Source organism: Lepisma saccharinum, chromosome 4 (assembly GCF_977018435.1).
Source record: "Lepisma saccharinum chromosome 4, izLepSacc3.1, whole genome shotgun sequence".
Taxonomy (NCBI): domain Eukaryota; kingdom Metazoa; phylum Arthropoda; class Insecta; order Zygentoma; family Lepismatidae; genus Lepisma; species Lepisma saccharinum.
In genome coordinates, this window is record NC_139232.1 from 18,631,666 (window position 1) to 18,657,176 (window position 25,511).

Consider the following 25,511-nt stretch of genomic DNA (forward strand, 5'->3'; position numbering starts at 1 on the left):
GCAGATGGGGATAGGGGTGGCACTTGCCCCCCTGAGATGTCTGGAAATACGAGATATAATTTAAATTTTGAAATTGTAACGTGAATACATTGACGACGGGTGCCGCGAAAGACAGCAGATTATGTACAGTCACCGGCAATAAAAATAGAACATCTAGATCCTGAAATACTGCCTTCTCTGCATGCGTTAAGTGTGTTGCCTAACACTACGGCGAAATGCTAACTGTAATAGCAAATATTAAATTCCAAGTTCTGATATCGCCGGGGAGTTATGCAACACACATAACGCATTACAGGAAAACCAGTGTTTCAGGATCTGGCCCTTTACGCCTTATTGCGTTTTCACCTCCCCCAATACAATTTCGCGTGATTTATGTGACACTAACTTTCTAAGGCGAAACGGGACATCCCATTTCGCCTTATCCTGTTTCGCCTTACACACAAAAGATTTCCCACCAGGGAATATTATCGACATGAAGGGTTATTATTATTAATGTATTATTAACCTAACCTAACCTAACCGACAGGACAATGGGAGCCAAGTTAGGCAACAACACAAGCTCTGAGCTCCCATTATGAATTCCCCATCAAGTCGATAATATTTCCAGGTGGGAATTTTTTTGTGTGTAAGGCAAAACAGGATAAGGCAAAATGGGATGTCCCGTTTCGCCTTAGAAAGTTCGTGTCACATAAATCATTTGAAATTGTTTTGGAGAAGGTGATAACGCAATATGGCGAAATGGGAGGACACGCCCATTTTTATAGCCGTGACTATATCTATACAAATTATCCTGGTACCGGGTATGCTTTATGAGAATTCTCTTAACTGGTGGCAAGCATTAGCCACGTTTCCCCACTTTAAATAGCATCCCCGATGGCGTAGTGGTATCGTCGTCGCCTTGTAATCAAGGGGTCCCGGGTTCGATACCCGGTGGAGGCACATAGTGGTTCGGATCCCACTTTAAACTGTAGGTCCAGTACCAATTAGCCCTACTGTGCACATAGTGGGCTTAAAGCACGAAATCAACAAACCATTCCCCTACTTTTAAGCACTGCCGCCTCCCCTGAGAAAAAAAATCCTGTGTGCAGCCTTGACAAAGACTAGTTGTACACATAACTAAAGCAAGATTTGAATATTTTTTTCCGGTAAGGTGGTTACGTGCAATATATGAAATGGAATTAACATTCCATGAAATACATCCAATCAAAAAACATCCTTCTTAAAACATCGAGGAAGTTTTATGTAACTATCCCAACTGCCCTAACTCAGAGCGCAACTGCTATACGCATTCTTGAATAAAGACATTCACATGTAACAGCATGAAATCAATCCTCTCCCAGCGTTTGGGAGTAACGTAGTCAATGGTCCGCTAAGGAGAGGTGGGGCAAACGCCGTTTGCGTAGATTTTTCAGAAGTTCTCAAAATATATTTCGTGTATTTATTCCTTTCTGCATGAGCCATGAAAGGATAAAGTGTTGTCAAAATCTGAAGTGATGATTCCGCTTTACTTAGAATGTTATCGTGCTTCCTTGTCGACGGTGCCTGTTCTCCAACCAAGACGCAATTTTCTGTTCGCGTTTTCTCCTTGTCTAAGCTTGCTGCATGTCTCTCGTTGACTTATGTTGTTCTTGCAAGTTTCGTCTGGCAAGTTGACGCAGGGCTCTGTCCAGAAATCGCGTTTGCCTTCCTCACTGTGGGTAAGTGTTGCAAACTCTTCTCTAAAATTCATTTATCTGACTCGTGCACGAATTGGACGATGGAAGTCTCTCAAAAACGTTTAAATCTGTTACATTTCATTTTCTGGCATGGAAGTGTCAATAGGTTTTGCTATTTGGAAAGAAATAATGCCATTGTACGTGTTCATGACGGGTTGTTTAGTTCCAGTGAACAGGGGCAGAATTCAACAATTGCGTAGCAAGACCAGGAGTAAAGGTTGAATCACACGGAACTGGATTTCCAGTAGGAATGCCCTAGTTGGCGCTGGACTGGCTACCCATTTGCTAGTTTTCGCCTCACACGCTACTTGTTACCGTACTTGTCGGTATACTTTTGTTCCCATAAGACATTGCGCAGAGCAGACAATCTGTAGAGATGGACGAGCGATTTGAAGAACGTTGTAGGCGAATTACTGCTGTTATTAAAAATTAAAAAAAAGGTAAGAATGGACTAGAAATTGGCTCGAAAGAGAATATGATAATCAATGCGTTCTGAACAAGCTTTTTAATTAACTCTGGTATGCAGTAGCGTACGCAGGATTTCATCAAGGGGGGTGTTATTTCTAAAACTTTTTCCAAATTCACATTACCATTGTTTTATTATACTTTAATTAAATAATAATAATCACAATTAATTAATAATACTTATAATTAATTAATTAGCTGAATTAATACTAATAATACTACAAATACCACTACTACTACTATTAAGTAGTAGAGATCTACATAAATATAGTATTTATGAAAACAATAGAACGAAATTACTTTCTAGTCATTCGATTTTTATCAAATCCTGGGAGCATTGTTTTGTTTATTTGTTACGAAATAATTGTCTGGTCAACGAGGTGAGACATTTCAATGGTGAAGAAGAGCCATAAATACAAGAAAATATATTAAAATAAATTGAAATAATCAAAGTATGGAACTCATCCAAGGAGCTGCGGTGATCTGGTCGGTAGAGCGTCTGACAAGTGACAATCACACGGGAGATCCGGATTCGATTCCCGAAATTGGTTGAATTTTTTCCGGCTTTTTCCCCGAATAAAGGTCCTCGATAATTCACATCTGGATTATCTCGCTGTTCTTACCAACAAAACATTTTACAATAGTTAAGCTTATTGTCGTTTTAATAATTGTCTAGTCAACAAGGTGAGCCATTTTAAAGAGAGACATTCGAACGAGCTGTGGTAAACAATATAATGGGAAGATGAATTGGTGACTGTATTCTTGTCCGCCTAGCCTTTGTCTATTCATTAGCCTCTTACAACGTACCAATAACTTTATTTAGTTAATTCTCATTGTTCACACACAAAAAAATACATGTTCGTTGAACACTGGCGTACGTAGAGGGGTGGCCGACGGTGTTCCAGCCCCTACCGAAATTTTGATAAAATCAGAATTTTCAAATAAAAATCCGTTAAGAACTTTAAGAAAATCAAAATGTGTAAATGCGAAACCTCTTTTAAAGTGAATCCCGATTACCATTTTTGTCTTTGAATACAATTTTAATAGACTGAAAAGCTCCAAAAATACGAAATATTTTATTATGCATACTGCCCTCCAAATCGAAGCCATTTGCTATCCACATTTACTATTCCAGCCCTCCCGAAAAAATAATCCTGCGTACGCCAGTGTGTTGAACATTGTTGCAACTGAGATAGAAAAAAACTTTTTCTCTTTTAAATCATAGTTACCCTAACCTAACCTCATAAACTCGTGGTTATTTTCAAGACATCACTCTGAAAGACGCGTGTGTTTGGAATGCTGTGCTTTTCTCCATGCTGCATGGAAATAATAATTCAAATTATTATTATATTATTATTATTATTATTAGTAGTAGTAGTAGCAGTAGTAGTACTAGAAGTAGTAATAGTAATATTATTGTCCCAGATCTTTGACTGTGAAAAATTGGTCATTTAATTTTTTTCAGCATTTTTCATAATATTTCACAAGCTCAAGGGGGGGGGTTAAACCCCGTAACCCCCCCCCTTGCGTACGCCACTGCTGGTATGCATATTTATTATTCATACATGAGATTCGCAAGATTCATTCATAAAAAAAAAAAAAATTGTTCAGCTAAATATGTCAGACATTTAATACACTTGTAATAATAAGGATTTTCATTATTGGTTAATCATATTTGTCACGTACAAATCTCATCGCTTTGCATAAATTCGTAAATATTAAAGAACTGAACCCGAATGCAGAAAATCAACTACCACTCGGAATCCACAAACCAAAAATTTCCTTTGGCAAACTCACAGATTATCTTCACATAGCCAAACTTCGCTCTGAGGGCTGTTCCACAGAATCCAGCAGAGAAAGCGAGTTGCAATTAGAACATGGCCTAATAGTCAAAACCAGTCAAACAGTCAGCATGGCGGCCATGATTTCCACACAGATAGCCAGTTTAGTTCAGCGCCAACTGGGGCATTCCTCTCGAAATCCAGTTCCGTGTGATTTGGCCATTAAATAGTGGCCGTGGACTGACCCTTTTGTATATTTTTCTTTATATTATTTTCAAGTATTATGTTTCAATCTTGTAATACCTCGTACAAATACAGTTGACAAAATACATTAAGTACCACTATTTGCAGTGAAAACAGAAGATTAAATTTCTACAATCAATACAAGGCACTCGCATTCATCTCTGATTAAAGCTCAGGTAAACGACGGAAATTTTTCATGTACTGGTAAACTAGTTGTAAATCTGTAATGTTGTATCTATCTAAAATAATAGTATCCATAAAAGTAATTCAGAGTTACTTATAAAATAACAGTATTTGGGAATTATCCTTCGAAAACTTCATTAAATTATTAGGGAACAAGATTGACACAAGCGATATTTTACATATTTATTAGGGCTGAGTCGATACCGATGCATCGATATCGGCCGATACTAGTGGTAGCAGTATCAGAAAATATCGGTTGGATATTATTTACCGATACCGGCTTTTTGATTGTTCGTGGGGTCCAAAAGAGTGTCAAGTGACATTTTTTCGGGGTCTAAATGTTGGAAGTTGTGCAAAAATTTGAAGTTTCCATTAATTTTATACCAATATTATGTAAAAAACAAACAAAAAAACAACAAAAAAAACTGTATTTTGTGATTACAAAACAGGTATTTTTTTATTATGACGTAAGTTTTGAACATTTTAAAGCAAAATTCTGGTAAATTGATGCTTATAAATGGTGTTAATCAGTATTTTGAACAACTTTCAATATGTACAATTTTGGTGCGTATCCATGGTAATCGGTAAGGGTATCGTTATCGTTATAGGTATCGGCTCAACCATAATACACACCCACACATACACTTTTTGAGGAATTATAGGGGGAAGCAGAAAGCTGGGGCATGTGATCAGTGGCGTGCCCAAGATTTTTAAAAGGGGATATTATGTGTACTTTTTTTTTAGTAGTTCAGCCCTCATTTTCCCATCCTTTCCTACCTTTGGTTTGGTGTTTCTCTTTTTAGAAATACTGGACCAAAGCGGGGGGATTATGACCCACCAATCCCCCTCGAGCACGCCACTGCCTGTGACTGTAACTGTAACTCAGTTACAGAACAGTTTTAAAAAGTAACCACCACCGAAATACATGCCTAAACATGAAAAAAATATGCTTGTTAAAAGTATACTCACGTTGGCCATGAATTTCTCCAGTAGCGTTATTTCGTGCAATTTCTCTTGAGCCTGAGGGTCGAGATCGTTGGAGCTCCGGCGCCTCCTCTTCCCCGTGACGACGCCGAGCTGCAGCAGGATGGGGTTGGAGATGAAGGTGGCCGCAGCCCCCAGCAGAGCCACCCCTGCGAGCGGAACCAGCAGCGCCTTCAACGCCAGGGCCTTGTGGTTGGGCTTGATGCCCCCGAAGCCATCGCCCCCTCCGTACCCCCCTCCGTGCCCCCCTCCGAGTCCCCCTCCTCCTCCGATGTGTCCGGGATAGCCGTAGTCTCCGTCCCAGTAGCCTGCAGGGTAGGAATAATTCAGAGTTAATCATTTCCAGAAGATAGCAATGGGGTTACCTTAAGTCGTCCGTACAGTCAAAGCCGGTCCTAGGGAGAGCCCTAATTTTTTTTACATAAAGGAATACCCCTAAGCGGTAGTATCCCCCGTTATTAACTTTTTTCAGTTTTCACACATATAATTTTTTAGTAAATTTTATATTTTCTCATTTTGGACAAACACAAACATCCATGTCCTAACCGGAATTCGAACCCGGGACCTCTGAATTATGATAGAGAATGTTGTTGGATCATTAAAAATTACCACTTTGATAGGCAAAATAATAGTTTGATATTGAACACATCCAGATTTAATATAAATGCCTCCACAGGCTGGCACATCGGAAATGAAAATAAATACAAATTTAGAATATTTTATTAGACTTGCACAATCCTTGGATTTAACCTTCAACATGTTCTGCTTATTCCTCTTAAGTAATAATACGAAATATACAAGTTGTTTATTAATTTCAATAATGTTTATATTGTGATTATATAGAGCACTTGTTCTTCAGACTAAGGATTTAAGGAACCAAAATCTCTGTATAATTTTGGTTATACGCCCCACACCCACCTACGGCCGGATATGCGTACAGGATTCAATTGTCATCAAAACAGAGCATTCATGACAAAACAAAATCGACAAATAAAATGTGTTGAATAGTTTTTATTGGCAATCTAGATAGGTCTGAAATTGTGCCCGTACACGATCAATGAAAAATCTGACAATATTACATCTGGTGGCAGTATATACAACAAGAAAAATACATAAATAGATTAGCCGTACCAAAGATAACAATTTTCTTTCCAAAGGAAGATGTATTCCAGAACACATCCAGTTTTGTAATTAAATGTCTTTAAAGTGTGATGTATTTTCTCGGTATTATAGTCTAAATGCAATTTAAGACACCATCATGGTGAAATAAAATAGTTTCATAAAATATAATTTTACACCCATACACTATAGGTAATTTCTCTCCATTTTGTTTGTGTGAACTACAATTTAAGGTCAACACAATAAATAATATTTTGCGGTTGGATGTCACATATAATTTATTTATAACATCACTCACTTCTGTAGAAATATACATTATTCTTTGTAGTATAATTGCCATTAAATAAATGTAGGCAAAAAATTTCCACCAGTCCTTCCTCCTTTTCTTGCAAGTCACAATCACGTGAATACACCACACCGCGTCTTTCTCTCTTCACCGTAGAATAGAAATAAATACTATTCTGTACGTTGATGCTTTTTTCATAACCGATTTCAATAACATGTGCTATGATTGGTCCACAATATCTCTTGAAACGCTTAAATTGGAACCGTTCAACGTTAACCACGAATTCGAGAAGAAATATGACGTGTGCTCTGACGTCACTTCTTTTAAGCGTGGAATCCAATCTGCTGTTCGTGCTTCATTTGATCGTAAATGGACAGTTTTACACAGATGTACTATGCAGAAATTTAAGAGAAAAAATATTCAAACTTGACCAGGGCTCGAATTCTGGTCACTGGCATACCGTGCCAGTGCTATACCAATTGATGTAAATCAGGTGAAACCAGGACTTGCTCCTCCCCCCTCTCCCCTCCCAAAAACCTGCTTGAATTGCCATAATTCTCACCTGTCTTTCACTTCCCACGGGTGGGACACGTGGCGCCCTACGTAAAGTTAACGGCAATAAAAATGAAATCCTGAAATGCTTGCTTCCCTGCGAGGCGCTATGTGTGTTGCCTACCTATACGGCAATAAGTGGATTTTAATAGCAAATTTTCAACGGCAACTTCTACCAACGTCGTAGATTTAGGCAACACACATAACGCCTTGCAGGGAAGCGAGTATTTCAGTATATAGGTATCCCGTTTTTATTGCCGATGAGTGTACACCAGTATCTCAAGCGGAGGACAATTTCCTCAATTTTCATGTCAATTTTCCCCTCATCGTCTCACCCAAGGGTATCTTCACAGGGTGGGAAAGGCCGGACCCTAAACTATCCAAATAACCTATGCACGAATACAGGAATATCCTCACACACAGTGGCGGCGATTGGGATACAAAAACTGGGGGGCAAGATGCCAAAACTGGGGGGTAAAGACAGTTTACTTTCCCTCGTAGATAGATTTAGCATAGTGTGAGGGCAAAAGTGGCAAAAATGGAAGGGCAACTGCCGCCCTCGCCCCCAATAATCGCCGCCACTGCATACACACACAGTAGGATAAAAGGAAAAGAAAGATTGGGACACAGAAATAAAAAAGATAGACAGAGGTAGAAGGAAAGAGACATATAAAGGAAAATAAGAGAGCGGAAATAGAACAAACAATGATAGAGAAAAATAAGATAAGGTTGCAACAAGAAAGAAAAGAGAAATATAAAGAAATAGGGGAAGAAAGAAAAGAGAAAGATAAAGAAATAGGTGAAGAAAGAAAAGAAAAAGAAATAGGTGAAGAAAGAAAAGAAAAAGATAAATAAATAAGTTAAGAAAGAAAAGAGAAAGGTAAAGAAAAAGGGGAAGAAAGAAAAGAGAAATATAAAGAAATAGGGGAAGAAAAAAGAGAAAGATAAAGAAATAGGGGAAGAAAAAAGAGAAAGATAAAGATATAGGGGAAGAAAGAAAAGAGAAAGATATAGAAATAGGGGAAGAAAGAAAAGAGAAAGATATAGAAAGGAAGGAAAAAATGGAAAAAAGAGATAATCTTAGTAATTGGCGTGCGCAGAGGAAGCATATAGGACTACAGCCCCTCCCGAAATGTCTAAAAAATCAAAATTTTCAAATGAAGGTAGTGAATTCGGGTAAACCAATCTCAGCATAAAATGACACCCGATTACAATTTTTGTTTTTGAAAAAATCCTTTAAAACGAAGGTGAAAATTGGTAAATACCTAATATTGTATAATGTATCCCTCCCCTATGCTACTGCTAATGACGACTCCTTCTCCTAACCTAATGCAGCTACTCAAACCTCTCAGAAATGCCCGCAATTTTAATAATTCATCCTTACAAGCTCTGATATTCTAAAAAGGGTTGTTGAAGGTCCAGGAACCCATAAATTCTAATGGGATTAATCCGGAAAAAAGGTCCCTGAACCGTATTTAAATTGATCTGGAAAAAAGGTCCTTGAACAATATTTAAATTGATCCGGACAAAAGATTCCTGAACCGTATTTAAATTTATTCGCAAGAATAGTTCCTGGACCGTACCTAAATTGATTCGGAAATAACAGGTTTCTGGACCGTATTTAAATTGATCCGGAAAAAAGTTTCCTGGACCGAATTGAAATACTTTACAGATATAAAGGTTCTTTACGGTCCAGAACCCATTTACGCTTGCTTATATTTCTCCTGGACCGGAATTCAATTTATTTAATATTCCTGGACCTTTAACAACCTTGTTTCTAAAGCACTACCCTAAAATTTAAAACTATATTGCAGCTATGTAAAAATTCCAGCGAAAAAGTTCAGACTCGACAAGGACTCGAACCAGGGTCTCTGGCATACCGATAGGATTTCTACATAGTACACTTCCTGTGTGTGCCAAATCATAAATAGATTGCATCTATCGGGTTTACGAAATAGGACCATACACAAATCTACACCTAAGGAGAAAAACGTAGGCAACACTCCCGAAATACAGCACCTTGCCTAATAGTATGAATTATAAATAGTGAGTGTTGATTAAATCATCCAATCGCAAGATTAACTTACTGTAGTGCTGAGCGCTGGCGGGGAACATGTTCTCCCTGTCCGATTGGTCATCCTGATAGTACACGTCGGTCATCATTGGCCTGCCTGTGACAGCAGCGCACGCCGTGACCCACGCTAGCAACAGGAATATAGTCCCGGACGAGAAGGAGGCCATCGACGTTCCACCTAAGAAAATAAATTTTGTTGTCATTCAGCACATTGAACTTTTGGCTTAGTAAACAATTTGGGTAATAGATACAAAGGAAAAAAAACTGAACACTCAAGTATTTGAGAAGTGTTTTGTAAATTGTTTATACTCCCCTCCCACACTGCCATCAATACTTAGTGTCAGAGGTTATGCTCTGAGACCTCTTGCATAAAATCCCTTCGTGTTTGGGATTTCGAAGAGTAAGGAACTATTTATTTTTTTGAATTTTCATGTGACAGGCCCGGATTAATATGTCGAGACCCGGAGTTAACAATATCCTAAACACCACCCTCCCTTCGCATGACCGTATTTAGTGTTGCAGCCCTTGGACTAGTGCAAAAATTCCAACCCCTACTGCATAAGGGCTTTGATTTGTGGGTGTACCAATTTTAATCTCATTAAACACACGATGATATTACTATACCGGGTGAGTTTTTTAGCTTGACACAACGAAATATCTCAAAAAGTACGCATCTGATAAAAAAAAAGTTCTGAATGAAATTTATTCATCTCGAAGGGGCTCATCCAATGATACCAAACTCCACCCCCACCCCACCTCCTGGAGGTGGGCCGATGGGCAACTTACAAATCTCAAATGCGAACCCCCATCTTCTTATTGCAGATTCGTTTTCTCCAGACAAAAATACGTAGGTTTTGTCTAAAACGTTTTTTGGATTTGTGATAGATGGCGCTGTAATCGCAAAAAGTAAGATTTTGCGCAATTCTCGAGAAATACACTGTCCTCTTCGTCAGGCTTCGTGGCAGATTATGCCGTGTCTGTTTGACCAGAAAATAAGGTGAAATGGTTTATAAGATAAAACATGCGGTCCTGAAACATGCTCGGCAAACTGTTAAAAACGAGGTTAACCAATTATAAAACTGCAAAACGTTGAATAAAGGGAATGTAAAGGAAAGATGGGTAAAGATGTTAAACAAAATGGAAGAAGATAAAAACAAATAGGCTTTAATGTAACGAGAGAAATGACACGAACGTTCATGATGATAGAGGAGTTCCAAGGCGGAGGGAGTAGCGGGGAAAAGTAGGGGGAGGGAAGAAGCAAGTGAGCGGGGCCAGTACCAACAATCGGCAGCACATCAGCAGCACATAAGCAGCACAACATTAGCTCTGAAGACGACTAACTCGACGATCCATTCCGCGCAAGTGAGATTGTTTATTTTCACATGGTCAAAGGTTTTTACGGAACTGTGAAATCTTCTACGTTTTACAGTTTTTAAGTGGTTAACAACGTTTTGAACAGACTGCCGAGCATGTTTCAAGACCGCATGTTTCCTCCTAAAAACCATTTGACCTTGTTTCCTAGTCAAACAGACACGGCATAATCTGCCACGAAGCCTGAAGAAGAGGACGGAAGTAGTGTTTTTCTTCCTTGACTCCATTAGTGGTTATAATGCAGGCTATAACGGTGCAAGAGAAAATTGAAATGGTGTACATTTATGGAGAGAGTGGCAGGAATATCATTGATGCTGTGATTCTTTATGCTCAACGTTTTCCAGTCCAGGTGCGATCGCACGCTTCTTTTCGCAGAGTTGTTCAACAGTTCTCCACTGAGAGAACTGTACAACCAAAGAAAAAGGAATCGCCGAAGAACAATTGCTGGAGAAAATAATGAATTTGCGGTATTAGCTGCAGTGGCTCATAACCCCCACGTTAGTACTCGACAAATAAGTCGTGAATCGGGAATTTCGCAGACTACTGTGTGCCAAATACTGAAGAATAGAAAATATCATCCGTTTCATGTTTCTTTGCATCAAGAACTTCACGGCGACGATTTTCAGAACCGAGTGACATTCTGTCAATGGGCGCTTCAGCAAATACAAGGAGACCCCAATTTCTTTATCCGAGTTTTGTTCTCTGACGAGTCGACTTTTACAATCCACGGTACGATTGATCGACGCAACATGCATTATTGGAGTGTCTAAAACCCGCATTGGTTACGCCAAGTTGAACATCAGCGCCCTTGGAATGTAAATGTTTGGTGTGGAATAATTGGCGATAAACTTATTGGTCCATATTTTATCGATGGCAACTTAAATGGTGAGAAATATCAAAACTTCTTGCAGAACGAACTTCCAGTATTGCTTGCAGACCTTCCCTTAGACGTGCGACAAACAATGTGGTTGCAACATGACGGTTGTCCAGCACATTATTCCGTTGCAGCACGGGAAGTATTAGATCGCGTGTACAACCGTCGGTGGATCGGAAGAGGTGGTCCAGTGTTTTGGCCTGCAAGATCGCCAGATCTTACTTCGCCTGACTTTTGTTTGTGGAGCTACGTGAAGACTGAAGTTTATAATGAACTGCCAACAACGCGTGAGAACATGATTGAGCGAATCACCAATGCATGTCGAAAGATTCCACCGGGCACGCATCTCAGTTGTGTCCAATCATTCCAAGTGCGGATAAATTAGTGTATCGAAGTGGATGGTGGCATTTTCGAGCACTTATTGTAAAATGATTATTACAATCAAGCACCCCGATGGTGAGAGGCGAGGGGACTCACCTACTACAAGCACCCCAATGGTGAGAGGCGACGGGACTCCGATGGGAACAAAATACTGCTACGTCCACGTCGTTGTTCCTGGGTTATGCTAAATGCAGTTTCTTATAAAAATTCATCATGTCTCACGTCATTTTGAAATTAAAAGTGCATTTTTAACGAATTCCGCAATATTTCATTTTTGCGATTACAGCGCCATCTATCACAAATCCAAAAAAAAAAAAAGTTTCAGACAAAACCTACGTATTTTTTTCTGGAATATCCGAATCTGCAATAAGAAATGGGGGTTCCCATTTGCGATTTGAAAGTTGCCCCTTGCCCCACCCCCAGGAGGTGGGGTGGGGGTGGAGTTTGACATCATTGGATGAGCCCCTTTGAGACGAACAAATTTCATTCAGAACTTTTTTGATCAGATGCGTACTTTTCGAGATATTTCGTTGTGTCAAGCTAAAAAACTCACCCGGTATATCAAGACAGGTCACTAAGAGAAACAAATCCCTTCTTTTTAATTAAAATTTACATAACCTGTAGTACCAATAAAAAAATAATATTCACAAAATTTTGAATTCTAAATTAAATTTGTACATAATCCATATTTTTTAAAAATATATATAAGGACGGGGAAAACAGACACCCTAAGCATACTTTTAAAAATAACTTTAAAAAACTTTTTAGCTGAAAAATAAAGAAATTATTATTATTATTATTATTATTATTAAATATAAAGATACCCCTGTGCGTGTGAATACTGATAACCGCCGCTGCGCTTAAACTCGCAGAACGATTACCAATGCAAATAAAATTGCGGTAATTAACGAATCATTATATTTATAACAAATACAATACGGGCGCAGGAAATCTCACAATTTCCATCACCAATTTTTTTCTTATTGGTTTTCGTTGCTATGGTTATAACAATTTGTTTTCTTCTTTTTCCTTTTTAGATACAAAGTCTTTTATACAGAGCGATAAGAGCAATATAACAATATATACAGAACAAACATGCATAAGTTAAAGTAACATTAATAACATAAATACCATTTACATTGAACATCATGGCCTCCCCGATGGCGCAGTGGTAGTGTCGTCGCCTTGTAATCAAGGGGTCCCGGGTTCGATACCCGGTGGAGGCACATAGTGGTTCGGATCCCACTTTAAACTGTAGGCCCAGTCCCAATTAGCCTTACTGTGCCTGAAGGTGGACTTAAAACACCAAATCAACCAACCAACCAACATTGAAGATCACAGTTTGAGAATTGGGACAGTCTCAACATATGCCATGAAGGGATATATGCAATGCATATGGGATGTTGTGGAGGTATAGAGCTCCACATATTCTTAATCTCAGACATAGTTGGGATGATGTGATCAGCATCTCGCTCGGCTGCCTTTATTATTATTATAATATTATTATTATTACTATTGTTATTATAAGGAGTGTCTGTCTCAAAATAATTCGATCCATCACAAGGTGTTGCAGTGTCCGTTTGCCCCGCATGTTCTGGGCAAATGGACATTACGTCGTATGAGAACCAGAGGGACTTAACTCCAAAAATGCGATTTTCATCTTTGTTTAACGTATCACGTTTGGAGAGCATTATTGGATTCAGGTTACATATCTCCACTTCTAATACTTAGAAGTAAGAATCTAGGTTCCAAGAATCAAACAATCAATTTTAAGCGCGTTTTAAAAAAATCGATATAAATAGAACAAATCAACAAAAATGATTCTTTAAATAAAAATCATAATTTTTATTCACCCTCCTTACTAAAAAATACAACATAGTTTGGCACAAACACATTAATCGGGATAGGTTTAGTAGACACCTTAAATTAGCCGAGGCTGGGAATGAAATCAGAAGTTTTTTGTTTGCAAGGCATGAACGTTAACTGATGGGACACAAAGCAGAAGCATTCTAGGCAACAGCGCTCGCAGGAAGGGACAGGGCTACTTTGCCCCCCCCCCTCCCCAAGACATCTGAAAAAGTTCATGTAATTCGAATGGTGAAAATGTAGTGATAAATTATTACGAAGAATATTGTTTTCTGCGATTTACGGGCTGTCAGTTACAGCAATTGACTGCCATGTCCAAGAAAATAACGAGAGAACGTTTTCACAGGAGACATTAGAATGATGCTGACTGCCGTAAGTAGGGGTGTGTGTGACGGGGTTGGGAAGGAAATATTAATAATTCTGAGGTTCTGGACTAGAAAATTCTCCATTTCACGACCAGGTCGTAAAATTTTCAATGAAAATCTCGAATTATACACACTATTTCTCCTTCAAATGTGATTGCGTTTGCAGTTCTGGAATGAAAACTGTTAAATTTCAAGCTGTTTGGGATTACGAAAAATCTAGATCTGTCCTTTATAATTCACACCCTGTTTTACAGTACGCTTCGCTGGCGTACGCAGGATTTCTTTTCGGGAGGGTCTTGAATTGTAAAGGTGGATAGTGCATAACTGCTTTCTAAGGTCGCGGCATACACAATACAATATTTGTTACAATATAAACTTTCCACTCTCCCAAATGGCATTCGGGTGTCATTCTGAGGCACTGCTTTTTCCCCGAGTTCTTCACTACTTTTATTTGAAAAGTTGATTTTCTCAAAATTTTGGAGGGGTTGTGGCGTCTTCAGCCTCCCTCTGCACGCCAGTGGTAATCTGCGGCATGTAGAAACATGGACCAGGGGTTCCGTAAAAGACAGTAGATTAAGTGGTCTCTGTTTGATAATAATGCATTCTGAAAAAGTACAGAGCGACATAGAACTGTTCATCAACAAAGTGATAGATGTTTTTGGAAAGGAAACAAGGCAATTCCAGTTGCTATTTAAATAATAAACTCCAGTCTGAACTTGTGTACAATGTCAATTTGTTCACTTTGAATTTTATGATTTGTAAAATGATGATAATAATAATAACAACAACAACATTAATAAAAGTTTCTATGACTGAAGGGCAAGATATGAAATCTTACTACTTACCCTCCTCCTGAGAAAAAAAATCATACGAGTGCCCTTGATTCTAGGTCAATATTTCCCGGGTTTGTTACAGTTTCGCCTGAGGAAAGCTTATATCTTTACGTAATCAGTGTTGCTACAAATAATGCAGAATTATTTCTATTTCACACAAAAAAAATACACTGTATTATCAAATGGTCCTGGTTCGTTTCCCTGTCGAGGTACGTTATGCAGTGGCTCGAATTCCACTTTGAATGTCCAGTCTCGATTAGTTTATCTGCCCACAAACTTGGCCTGGAACCAACCCTTGTAATTGTCTTGATGCGAACGAACACACACTCAACGGATTAATTGACCTCAAAGAAACCTCATTTTTAAATTCTTACTTCAGTAAGGCCACTAAAAGTACCCTTAGCTTGTAAATTTTAATAAACCTGAAAATCTGTGGGGAGGTCAAGTGCCATCTTTGTCCCTGTCAAGTTACTCCTATAAACACCGGGTCTATTTTCATGCTCGGGGCGTTTGTTTTGCTGCACCCTTGCCGTAACTTGCCGGATCTCGTGTTGTTGCGGACAGATTTCTCACACTGGCCTGTGCTGCTCAAGTCAATTTGAAAATCATCCATTATCATCCTGGGAGAATGCATTACACCAAGGCCGTGTTTCCATAATTTATCCGTAATTCAATTTGTTGATTAAGTACATAAATGTTTCTTCAGTTCAGTGTTGTGCACAAACGTCGTTACCGGGGGTGACGTACACCAATATCTAAAATATAACATAATATTTACCTGAATTAAAAGGGGAAGATTCTTCCCTGCCCCCACTAACAAGGTTCGTTTCGTAGACGTTGCTGATTAATTTTCCAGGACATGTTACTTTCACCTCAATGAACTCGATTTGCTTCTGCTTTTCCTCCCACAACTCTGTAGACAGTCCAATAAAGCTTTTTGATTTTAAATAAGTGGACGATTTTTGCTCTTCCGATGTGTTTTATTACTTCGGATGGGGATTAGCCCGTTCAAATTCCCCTCGGCAGCACGCCCTTGCTTGTAGGTATAAATACAAGAGTATATTTAGGAAAACCTGACAAGGTTTAACATTAACAAATATTGAAATCAAAGTATGGATGCCAAATAATTTACTTTTTCTCCAACAGATGGCAGTTGAGAAGTGTTATTGATTTCATTTATACTCGTTCTTCACAAATAAATACAATTAAAACTTAGATTATCAATCACTTAGATATATGTATTTTATATTAAAAGCATTGAGTTATTCTAAAAATTATTGAAATGTAAATTTTAATTATATGTTTAAATGAAGAGCTTGCAATGTATTCATTTAGAGATGACAGACATTAGGCGAAATATGGGTCCTGGATATTAGCTTTGCGCAGTGGCGATATCGTAACCAATGAGGGTTAACCGAGGTGCGATTATTGCTGGTTGAAAACTTATACCAATACCCAGCTAAGACGACGTGAAACATCGTCGGCTATAGCAATTTTTGGAAGTTCTTTCGAGAACTGTTATTGAAATTTAACATAACTCTCTTGAGCCGGCCCCGTGGCGGAGTGGTTAGCACATCACGGTACGAAGCCAGGGGTCCCGGGTTCGAATCCCAGCCTGGGCATGGATATTTGTGAGTGTCCATTCATCATATCATCACTAATTTCCATCTTCGCAATTAGCCAATAGTGGCACAAAAGCGAAGTAAAATAAAGCAAATCAATCAATCAATCTTGAAACATGATGTTATACCAAATTAGCTGTTGTGATTGAGCACTGTAGTATGTATAATCATGTAACTACGAAGAAGAAGAACAAATATGTTCGATAGTCTGTTGTTGATTACGATAGAGTTAGTTTCATATCCCTCGGGCGCCATGTTGTACGCATGTTGAAAGTTATTAAACCTCGTTTGTGTTTTTATGTACAGGATGTATTTTATTTCGTCTATCCGTGTTTTCACGGGTACCTAAACATTCTACAATCACTCGGGAACGTTCATTAGCATTTGGCTATTTTTCAATGTAGTATTCTCTATCGGTCTTTGCTTGTGGTAGAGAATGTCAGGAAGCATATTTAAAGTATGGGGACATTCAAAATTATCATGACTTTCTACTTATATAGGGTGGTCCATATTGATGGAACACATTTCAAATGCACATTTCTAGGAATTGAACAAGCACATATATTTAGCACTATGTGCAATGCATAACCAAGATACAGGAATTTACAGCACTGTTCATCATTTGAATATAGCATCCCACAAATGGGCATCTTAGGAGAACATTCTTGGGCTCTCGAAATCATACTGTCCATACTATGGTGCAGCAAATCGATTGGAATGGTCCAGATGTTTCCCTTGAGTTCAACAGTTGTTTCTGGGTCTTCTGATGAACACCCTTTCTTTTAGGTAAGGTAACCCTACAGGAAGTAGTCCTGTGGGACTACATCTTGTGATCTGGATGACCAATTGATATAACTGAATCTGGAAATGAGGCGACAGGGAAAATAGTATTCGCCAGGCTTTAAATGTTCTCTGCACTACGATATGTTTGTGATTGCTCAGGTGAAGGTTTCTTGCCAGCATTAGCTGTCTCACAGATGTTTTTCACAGCACGCAGGATTACCTTCTGAGGTGTTTCTTCATGCTTCTTGAAATGTATTCTCAATCACCTTTGTGATGTAATGATGAAGCTTCCACTAGTGAGGAACGCTTCCAGATCAAAATGAATTTCAACCAGAGTCCACAGCACCGTAATTCATTAGAGCAATACAATTAAAATTGAATTAATAAAAATTCCCATGCTCAGGCTTCCAAATACAATGCATTTGAAAAATGTTAGAATATTCCTAATGTCTGAAAATACAAAATAAAATGTATCCCATCAATATCGCATACCGAACACCTTGAATACCTACAGTTCTATCCTGTATTTCTCACATTTTAAAACCAGTTTCAAAATGGCACAGCACTTGTATAATCGCCTCTCATCATCAGGGGCGGCTCAGGAAAATTTTGACCGGGAAGGAAGGAACTCAATATCCCTTTCTCTTTATGCCTTCTTGCTGTCTTCGTTGCAGCGCGCTACGACGCCAGGGGTCCCGGGTTCGAATCCAGGCCTCGGCAAGGGTGTTCTTTGTGAGTGTCCTTTCATCAATTTCATCATATCCGTCATGCTCATCTTCGTGATTAGCCAAATGTGGCAGAAATGCGAAGTAAAATTAACCAAATCAATTAATCAATATTTATGCCTTCTTATGTATTTATTTATTTACAGCATTATTTCTTTGATCGTGTTACCCCTCTCTCTCGATCCACTCTTCATATCCCGCTAATTGATTTCCTCTTCGGCATTCTCTCTATTCTTCTACTTTTTCCTTTAATCTCTCTATTTCTATCACTTGTGTGTTTCTCTCCCTCTCTCTCTTCAACAAACACTTAACAAAATGACCCTATTTCCCGCTCTCTGCTTGCCCTGAATCATGAGAAATTCAGCTTCCAATAAAGTCGTCTTATACGTTTGATTTAATATCCTATCAATTTTATTACCCGAGTGAAACAGTTTGAAGTATACTACAGGGTGATTCTTATAATACCGGCCCGAAAAAATGAGCTTTAATTTGAAATATAGCACACAGATATGAACGTATGTGCGTTGGATAGTGTGCCGTTGATTGTGATCAGAGCATGTGTTGAAAGTGGCCGTCCGTGTTTGCATATTCGCCGTGACTCGCCGCAGTGTTTCTCCGGTGAAGTGGCGCAACCACATGGGGTCATTGCCCCCACAATCTTGGAAGGAAATCAACTCTAGAGGAGACAAGGTTGGTTAAACATTGACGGCCAAGGACGCCTTCAGTGGGCACAGAGGGAATATAGCCCACTCGATTTCGAATTTTATGCAAAAAAGAATAAAATTTTGTGAAATTTTCTTGCTCGCTTCGCCCGCAATGCCTCCTTTTTTTACAATCTCATCAAGTTCAGAGCCGTAGCTAGGGGGCAGCAGGAGTCGCCCCTGAACTCCGAACGATCTAAATGAAAAAAGTTGTAAAAGAGAGAATGCCATGGCTCCCCGTGAAATTATTTGCGCCCTATTAAATTAATGTTGTTTTAAGTTTGCAAAAATTGGATCTGAAAACTTTCTTGCTCGCTTCGCTCGTAGTATAATTCTTTTCTGCAATGTATTGCAAATTACTAGAGAGAAAAGTAAGACCAAATGTGTACTTCAGACTGTTGTTGCTAACCAGTTGTTTTTTTTTTTATGTAGGAACAATCGTTTTGAGGGATAGGAGCACACATATGAGAGACAATTTATATAATTTTTGCTGTTGGTTTGTTATGAGGTGGATGAATTGATTATGTAATGTATTTAAATAATATATATATATGTATTAAAGAAACATTGAATACGTGCACAATTTTGTGTTAAGATGTTACATATGTATTTTCTTATTTTACGTCGCTCCATGTTGCATATGTGTAAAACATATGTTCTACATGAAAGTTACACGTCATATGTACAAAGGAATTATATTCGTCATTTTGTCTTTCAATAACAGTTTGTGTGTTTGTTTTCCATTATTAGCTAATGTGAAATTGAACGTGTTGAAAAAATACAAGAAAAATTGCCAATAATAATAATAATAATAATAATAATAATAATGTCATTATCATTCCTATTATATTATTATTATTATTGGCGCTTTTATCCTCCTGGTACTTCCCCCCACCCCCCAGACAAAAATTCGTGGTTGCGTCTCTGATGTTCCTGACTTCAGCCGAAATGTTGTCCTTTAAAGCTTGTAACGTACGCGGTTTGTTTGGATACACCCTGCCCTTCAGTAAATCCCACAGGAAAAATCCGGGCTGGTAGGGATCTTGGGGGGCCTGACGCCATGACACTGCAAACACGTTCGCACGTGCACAATTGTGTCCTTTAACCTTGCAGCATAAAGTGCTGCCACCTGTCAGACCATCTGCACACCATTCGACTCAGAATGCCCACGGATTATTATGTCGTAATTGTGAGCTGTTATACGCATCACCTGCAGCATTATTAGCAAAAACAATCGCCCTTACTTAGTGCCGCAGCATGCCCGTGCGATGCAAGGCGTCTGGCTACGGGACGCGCGCAGGTTCAAATCTCCTGGGGAAGCTTACAACTTTTCTCTTGAGATTTCGGTATGTTTATGGGACAAATGGCCACCCACCATCGTTGGGAAATTGGGGAGCTACGAATGAGTAGCGTAACCCGGTCATGGAAACTTCCAACAACAATTGGGGGTTCGTCGTGCTGACCGCACGTCGCCCCGTAACTGGTTGGATGATCTCCCACGGAGTGAGCCCTGCAGTCGGTAGTTCGGCTCTGGCTCTCATCGGCTGATGCGCCACGGGTTATTTATATCTATATAGAATGTATTTACGAACAAAATGTTAACAATCAGCTTTCGAAAACCTGCTAGTTTGCAAGAAACTGTTTACGCAATGTGCAATATTATATTATAATCGTTATACATGCATACGATATCGAAAAATAAACGCAAGTTTTGTTCAACTTTATCTATGTAGTTTGTTTGCCAATTTTGTCATATTTTACGTTTCGAGAGAAAGAAAAACAGCAATAATCGGACTTGGCATTTGTGTGAGTCTCTTCTGTAACCCTATTTAATTTTACTATCAATGTGCAAAACGAAATGCCATCTGGTGTTTTTTCTTACACTAATGCAGGACAATTGGGAAGCTACTTCAAGAAGTAGCGAGCTCTGTTCACGAAAGCCAGAAAAGCAGCGGCGATGGGATCCGATGCGCTGCCCACGCGTCACACAATGAAAAGCGGCTCTGGCAGGCCCTGGCCCTTTATAGGCTGTTGGGTCACGGAGTTTAGTTTTAGAGATTTGTAAATTGCCCTGGAAGTTTAACTTTGCCCATCTTTGGTTCAACTACCTTACTATATCCTTTCAATTCTATTTTCTGTGAAAGGCATAAAAACATCCCTGGCGGGGATAAAAATAAATTTATTTTGGCGGGAATAACATTTTTTGTAGGGGGAAATCCCCGGCATTCCCTCCCGTTAATTCGTACACCCATGTCTAGAGAAGACACCTTTTGCTTCTTCTTCTTCTTCTTCTTTATTTTATGGCTCACACAGCGTTTTAAGTTTCTAGCCAAAGTTGCTAAGTTCAGGTTCTCTTGTTAATATCTATGTTCCAAACTGTTGTTGAATATCATTCACATTTTGCTTCCATGCTTCTGTTCAAGGTTTCAGATGTATATACTGCACCATCTCCACGTAAACGAGTTGGCTTTGTATGAAACAAATTAAGAACAGAAGCCAAGTTCGTGAGACACGATCTGGTTTATCGTGCTTACGTCAAGCCCTTCACTCTCTCTACTTTTCCATATCGCTGGAGACAGGAGACGTGGTAAGTACCCGCGCAGTGGGCGATTGTTATGGCACACGAAAGCTTCCTTTGTTCGGCATCCTCCTCTTTGTGAGACTTTTTGTTTTGTCTTGTGACAGTGATTATGAAGTATTACGACAAGGGGCGGTAGGTGACTTTCGCTACTTTCTCGCGCGTTTGATGATGGAAATTCACCTTCTTCGAAGTGCCCCCGGGAAGATATGAAACAGGGTAATCTCACGCGGAGATCGTTAAATATGCAAATATAATTTTTGCTGTTATAAGGCACCCTGAAAGCTTTTTGGTTGATGTTGGTTCCCTGGGTGGGAAGGAAGTACGATGCTGACGATGAAGGCACGCTGAGCGCCTGTCGGTAAGCGCATGTTTGCAAGAAGTAGTTGCGGAGCTCCGTGGTAGAGTGGTTAGCACAGGGCACTACGACGCCAGGGATCCCGTGTTCGAATCCCGGATAAGACATGGATGTTTGTCTTTGACCGCAATGAGAAAAACAGACGAGTAATGAAACTTATATGCATGGAAAATTGAGAAAGAGAATGACGGGGAAAACTACAGCTTAGGAGTTCTTTCAAAAAGAAGGGGGAAAAAGAATGGTTAACACAACGCCAGGGTCTCGGGTTGAAATCCCGATCTGGGCTGGGGCCAACTTCATGTATATCCCTTCATCAATTTCATCACTCATCATCATCTTCGCGAATGCCAAAAGTGTCAGAAAAGATAAGTTAATTAAATCATATCAATTAACGACGCAAGTTTTTTGCCAAGAAAGATTGTCAGAACCAATACGCACATAATTGAACAGTTGTGCACGCACGATACCTATGTTAATGTGTTTGTGCGCATGTATATTCTGAGATCAATATTTATGAATTCCCTGTTCCATTATCTTTCCCTAACACGGTATTCCCGTATAAGGAATTGTTTCTTGAAGATTTTTTAAAAAAATATCAACAGAAAGGAAAATAGCCATGATGAGTTCAAACTATTGATGAAAATGGTAAGAAATTTAAAGATTGCTTGTTACGTTCTCTATATGCAATAAATACGTTTCAAGTTTCAACTCGCTTATCCTGACTTCATAAGAATAAAATATCATGTGGTCAACATAGGAAGGGAACCTTTAGAATCTAAAATGTACAAGACTTCATCATTGATTGATTGATTTTCCGCTTTCGGCTAATCGCGAAGATGAGCGATGATATGATGAAAGCAGTGGCGGCGATTGGGTTCCAAAACTAGGGGGGCAAGGTGGCAAAACTGGGGGCGCAAGGACAGTTTATTTTCGCTCGTAGATAAGGTTTAGCATAGTGGGGAGCAACTGTCCCCCTTGCCCCTCTAATCGCCGGCACTGGATGAAATTCGTGAAGGACAACTCACAATGAACACCCATTCCAGACCGGGAATCGAACCCGGGACACCTGGCGTCGTAGCGCGCTATCCTAACCTCCGCCACGGGGGTCGGCCCAATCCTTTGAAAAATCATGTCATTAAAAGAAGCAAAATTTCTAATGCTTAGAACAAAGCATTAGAAGAATCCATTGCAAGTCCCCCTCCCACCTTTTCCACACAGCTGCTTCTGCGGGACCCTTACCATATTCAATGGTTATAACTTCCCGTCTGGTTCAGATTTCCTAATAATAATAATAATAATGATAACAGCAACAACAATAAAACAACGTCGGATACATGATATGATAAGGAAATATGACATGATTACTGTAAAAATAGTTTCCCACAACGGAATTTCTGGTCACGCAAGCGTCTTCATTCCATATACGGAGACGGTTTATTTTAGTCTCTAAACACACACGAAACCATGCGCAGATACTAAACACATATATGCACTTTCTGAATTTACATACCTTTATCACTTTTCGCGATGAGGATACTAACGCACACGCCACGTGTATCTCTACGAAGTTTCGCACGTACTTCACAAATGACAAAAGGCAACAATGTCGTGACTGTTGACGTCGGTCCCTTTATTTTATACAACCTGGTTGTTTCGCTTCAGATACGCTATCTCCGTGAAGATGCTCCTGTGGACCGCGACCTGCTTCTCCCCCTAACAATGCCAGGGAGGCACGCAAGAGTGGCATCAGACCTGGCTCCCTGCATTCTGCCACGAGTTCTGTTAGCTTTGCTTCATGGTAAGCCCTGAAGTCGTTTGAGGTACAACGACAGGGAAATCACTCTTCCTTTCGCGCTAGCTTATTTATGAAAGACGAGCGAGAATTGGGGCTGAAGTGTGGCAGTTATGGATATGGTGGAATGATTGATTGGTTTGGTCAATTTTACTTCTCTTTCCTGCCACTATTTTTGGTTAATCGCGAAATGAGGATGAGTCATGATATGATGAAGGGACAACCATGACTAGCCCCCCGATTCGAACCCGGGATTCCTGGCATCGTAGCAAACAATTTCCCTCACAGAGATCGCCTCGTGGACATGGGTGTCCGAGAGGAAGAGGTTTACTGCTCCCCCCCTCCGCAAAAAAAGAATGCCTACTTGTTCGTCCGCACTTCCTACTTTCTTCAGTATTTCTTCATCCATGATTTCTGATCTATTGTCTCTCTTTATTTTCATTACTTCCTCATACTTTTCCTCTCGCACTCTCTGTGTATGTGTGTGTGTGTCTGTCACGTTTCTTGACCTCTCTCCCGGCCAGCTGCCGATCACTCCTAAGGCCAATGGCGCATCCCCCCAAAAATCAGGTCATGCGTTCCCCCAAATCATAACTTTCGCGCCTCAAACCATATCGTAATCCCCATCAAGTATTTAATTACGACAGCGTGTCTACCGAAAGTAACTTTTTTCTTAGCTTTACTGAACACTAGAGTGCCTTTTTGCTCAATCGTCTAATAGTTCGCACGTATGACGCTAAATGGCTTACGGAATGGAAAGTTTCTTCGCTCAAGCGAATAACGCTCGAACATTCAAACGATCGGTATACGCTCGAAGTCCAGTAGTTCACATGTAACCGTATTTTTTCTGTAGTAGTGGGCCTTCAAATATGGATCGTTAAGTGAAAGACGCAGTGTATCTTACCAATACATATGAAAATGAATAGATGATGGGCTGAAACTACCAGGACGAATTTTTACACATATATTTGTACGATTATTGTCACATTGAACTAAATATAATTATTATATTTGAGCGTGGGAGATTTAATCGAGTATTTTCGAGCGAAAGTGGTCCAATGCAGTACTCTACTAAACACTATATTTGATATGCCCCTCCTCCCTAAACAGGAGTGCCCATCACTCAAGACCGGCCAAATAATAGTTCATGATAATCCCCCCAAAATAGTTTGGATGAATACTTAATAATTTAAGTCTATTTGAATGAAATACCATGTTAAACTGTTCTCATTTTTTAATTGTTCGATTTTCGAAAAAAATTAAAGCTAGCACAATGATTGTCTAAATGTAGTAAATTAAATTTCTAAATATGCATGTAAATAGTGTTTGTGAGTTGGTTTATAAAACTCACAATTTCAGTGCTTAACACAAATTGTTACAAAACGCAAGATAAAGATAGAAAATTCAACCTTGGCAAACCAGATAAAATGCTCCAGTCGTATGACCGATTCAATTATTGTTTTACGAGATATTACAGAAACCTAGCTAGAAATTCTTAAGCTCAGGTGGATAATTCAATACGGTTTCGCTTTCAAAAAACTCACCCCACCCCGTTTTTTTGGGAGTAAATATAATTATTTTAGTAACCCATAACAATAATTACCTGGATTTTATCTTCGGTGCAAATTTAACTTCTTAAAGTAAAATTTAACTGTGACAAGAAATTAAAAATGCGGATTCGATATATTTTTGTTCCAAATGATGCACCTGCTTTAAATTAAGCAGTATACCAACACTAAGCATTGTATTTTAAGAAGTGATGTTATTAATGAATATAGAGAATATCGCTTATGTCTTGTAATGAAGCTATAGTATAAAACTTCACATTCACCTCAGTAAAGTGCCAAACACGCATTCTCG

At 39.2% G+C, this 25,511-nt stretch overlaps 1 protein-coding gene and 1 non-coding gene across 2 annotated transcripts in view; one reads left to right on the forward strand and one right to left on the reverse strand.

The window, feature by feature from the left end:
• Window positions 1-23,448, reverse strand: part of LOC145986858 (uncharacterized) — a 48,777-nt gene extending 25,329 nt beyond the window's left edge. The window contains exons 1-3 of the mRNA XM_083121330.1: window positions 23,370-23,448; window positions 9,416-9,580; window positions 5,357-5,679 (exon numbers count right to left, since the gene is read on the reverse strand). Of these exons, the coding sequence (XP_082977456.1) occupies window positions 5,357-5,679; window positions 9,416-9,569 (477 nt within the window). The 5' untranslated portion in view covers window positions 9,570-9,580; window positions 23,370-23,448. The remainder of the gene's footprint in view (window positions 1-5,356; window positions 5,680-9,415; window positions 9,581-23,369) is intronic.
• LOC145987367 (U4 spliceosomal RNA) lies at window positions 16,467-16,607 on the forward strand. The gene has a single exon (XR_014441664.1). It is a non-coding gene; the product is annotated as a U4 spliceosomal RNA (small nuclear RNA).
• Window positions 23,449-25,511: the final 2,063 nt, after the last annotated feature.